Source organism: Ixodes scapularis, unplaced genomic scaffold (assembly GCF_016920785.2).
Source record: "Ixodes scapularis isolate PalLabHiFi unplaced genomic scaffold, ASM1692078v2 PGA_scaffold9__187_contigs__length_104089568, whole genome shotgun sequence".
Classification (NCBI taxonomy): domain Eukaryota; kingdom Metazoa; phylum Arthropoda; class Arachnida; order Ixodida; family Ixodidae; genus Ixodes; species Ixodes scapularis.
Genome location: NW_024609884.1, coordinates 45,682,376 through 45,685,471, shown reverse-complemented (window position 1 = coordinate 45,685,471; position 3,096 = coordinate 45,682,376). Strand labels below are relative to the sequence as shown.

At 50.3% G+C, this 3,096-nt stretch overlaps 1 protein-coding gene across 2 annotated transcripts; it reads right to left on the bottom strand.

The window, feature by feature from the left end:
• Positions 1-369: 369 nt before the first annotated feature.
• LOC8033710 (glucose-fructose oxidoreductase domain-containing protein 2) lies at positions 370-2,995 on the bottom strand. 2 transcript variants are annotated; one of them, XM_029971967.4, is made up of 2 exons: positions 2,741-2,825; positions 370-2,158 (listed from the first exon to the last, which is right to left on the bottom strand). In XM_029971967.4, the coding sequence occupies exons 1-2, from the start codon at positions 2,756-2,758 to the stop codon at positions 1,235-1,237; spliced, it is 942 nt and encodes a 313-aa protein (XP_029827827.1). In that variant the 5' UTR covers positions 2,759-2,825; the 3' UTR covers positions 370-1,234. The 2 variants fall into 2 exon arrangements, with proteins under 2 accessions (XP_029827827.1, XP_002405450.1); XM_002405406.5 differs by having other exon boundaries at positions 370-2,995.
• Between the last annotated feature and the right edge of the window lie 101 nt (positions 2,996-3,096).

Genomic DNA, 3,096 nt, shown 5'->3' with positions numbered 1-3,096 from the left:
AGCCACTGTTCCTACTTGTTTAATGCCTTCATTTTTTTACTAAGAGCCTCATTCTACTGGGCTACTCTATAAGTGCACCTTTATGATACAAGGGTTGGTGGGTGGACTCCGTAAAATTGGCAACATAACACGAAGCAAACAGAAACTATAACCGTAAAGCAGTCCATACACTTTTACTATATATAAGTGAAAGGAGTTTCAAGGGAGAGGATACTAGTAGTTTACCTGGCAATATTTAATTACCTATAAAAACTATGCTCATCTACTTGCAACACCAGCCCATTTTCATATATAGCTTCTGAATTTAGGGAACAATAATCCTTGGTTATCAAAAATAATGCATTGTAAGTGAAAGGCAACAATGTGGAATAAGCAGTGTAGGCATAATTTATTATGAATAGGAACATGGTACGAAATCAAACAAATAAACAAAAGGTGAGGTAAATGAGAACAGGGGTGTTAAGGCACAAAATAAATGCAACATTGAGCACCAACTGCAAGCAGATGTGACATCGCTTATTCAAAACACATAAGATCTAAAAGGGTTTTCTTTAGACTCTGCAATGCACCCTGCTGTAACATGCCACATGTGAAACCGACTAGACTTTCTAAAAGGTGTAACAGGTACTATCAAAGACAGCAGAGATTACAAGCAACCTGAGATCATAATCTACCTCATAGTCTCGAACTGCTTAACACTATGTGCACAAATCCTATAAAGCATTCGGTAATAATGTTGCTGTAAAGAGAAAAAAAAAAAAAAAAAAAAAAATTAAGTTCATCACAAACAATGATGCACTCCCAGGTTTCGGGATGCAAACAAATTAGGTCCCTGTAGCTAATGCCACGGCACCACTGAACCCCAGTGCAATATCTCCTTTGCAGCCAACTGACTGGGTGGTCTGTACAAAAGTATGTCTCAACAAAAATACTGCGATATTTAAGTAAATCTACCTGCACAACCTTATGCTGAAGCTCTTGCTTAACGAAACTCCTAAAGTGCACGCACATTCTTGTGCTAAAATCCGCTGCGATCATGCAAGAATGAGGCAGTAGCTACCTCTGGCTTAATGGCAAGTTCAGGAAGCATTACGACTACACTCACAACTCTTCGCACCACAAACGAGAGCCCTGTGCACCAGGCCCCAGGAAGGGGGCCAGCGAGCAATACGCTCTGTACAAACAAGGAGCTCGGCCGCTGGCTGCCCCCCCTGGTCGAACCTCGGGTGGGCGCCTACATGGAGGCGCTGGCCATCCTGTAGAGGCGGCAGAAGGTGCCCCTCTGCCGAGACTCATCCTGAAGCAACTGGACACGAACCCACTGGCGCGATTGTGACGAGTGGCGCACGGCCTCCATGACCGCCTGGACGTAGAGGCCGTCTTCGAAGCTCGCTGCGCTGTCGGCAGGCACCTTGGCCCACGACTGGGCCACGCTGCGGGTGGCAAAGGCATCCCTGAGCGCCGCCACCATCTTGGCCAGGCCCTTGACGTGCGGCTTGGGCACCACGCAGTCGGGGGCCTGCTTCAGATCCTCGACGTCCAGGTAGAGCACCTCTTCCTTGGCCGCTGCCTTGTGGCCGTGCAGGTCGCCGCTGCGGACCACCAGGTTGCCCTTGGTGCCACACACGAGCAGCTCCTGGCTGAACTGGCCTGCGCAGTGGCTGTTCAACGTTACAGTGGCCAGGGCACCGTTGCTCAGCTCCATCTGGAAGCTGCAGAAGTCGTCGCTGCTCACCTGCCGGATCCCGCACACGGCGTCGGTGGTCTTGGCGAACGTCCGCGCCAGGCCATGAACGCGCACCGCGCGCAGACCAGTCACGAAGGACGCGATGTCGATCACGTGACTGCCAAAAGTGGACAGGATGCCCCCTCCCATCGTGTCCTCGCACGTCCAGTCGTAGCGGTCGTGGATGAGGGAGCCGCACTGGACGCGCGCTTCGATTATCTGTACGCAGCCCACGTAGCCGTCCTGGATGTGCCGCTTCATGTGCACGTAGGCCGGCAGGAAGCGGAGGCTGTGGCACAGCACCGAGATGAGCGTCGGGTAGTACTGGGCCGCTCGCACCATCTTCAGCACCTCGGTCTGCGTCAGTCCGGCCGGACGGTCGCACAGCACGTGCTTGCCGATGCCCAGCGCCTTGACGGCAATCCGGGCGTGCTGGTGCGGAGAACACATGATGCACACGAAGTCTACGGTCTTCCTGAGGAGGACTTCGTCCTCTTTGTTAGTGTAGAAGGGGATCCCCAGCTCTTGAGCGATTTCCTTGGCGTTATCGGCGGTACGGCCCCAGATGGCTTCAACCTTAAAGCCACGAGCGCGCAGGCACGGCACAAGCACCCGCACGGATTTACCCGTGCCGAACACTCCGACCCCCGGCAGCATTGTACGCCCGGACGGGTATTCCCGCTTCTCTTCAACGATTTCGAACGTTTAGTTCATCTCAGAAAGGACAGGAGCCCACGAACAGAAAAGAATGGACTTAATATGAGTCAGTGTTCCAAATGTTTCGTTCATTCCGCCCGTGATTTCGCCAACTGTTACTCGGCTCCCACTTATCGCGCAGCACAAAACGACGAAACGACAGTTGCACTCGGACGGCGTTTTTCGCGCAGTTTGATTTCTATGACTCGATTATTTGATGATAACTTCTGCGAATGGGAAACGTTCCAGGAAACAGGAGAAAGATATCGAAGCTAGACTGTAGAAGGTTGGAGTTTATGAGGCAAATTTTGTACGCACTTTCTCGTCATCTCTCATCTCTACGAGCCGCCGCCGCCGCTTACGTCCGCGTCGCCTTTTTCGCACTCTTTTTGGCTACTTTTTGTACATTTTAGTGTTTTTAGCGTTGGTTTTTAGTGAAAACAGGCTTGGTCAAGAGACGTGTACTTGAGCTCTGGTTATTATTACACACACACACAAAATAATATTTTGCACTCAATATTTCAGCTCTTTAAAATGTAAAGTATAATCTAATATTCTAAACTCTTTGCTAGAAATCTCTGGCACAGTCAGTTTTGTCTTATTGGCTCATTGACCGCCAGGGGCGCTAAGGCTGGAGCGTTTATAGGTTTAGAGACAACACAATCCAATCCAAG

Coding starts and splice junctions, on each gene's coding strand:
- LOC8033710 (XM_002405406.5), bottom strand. CDS start 2,383: ATGCTGCCGGGGGTCGGAGTGTTCGGCACGGGTAAATCCGTGCGGGTG.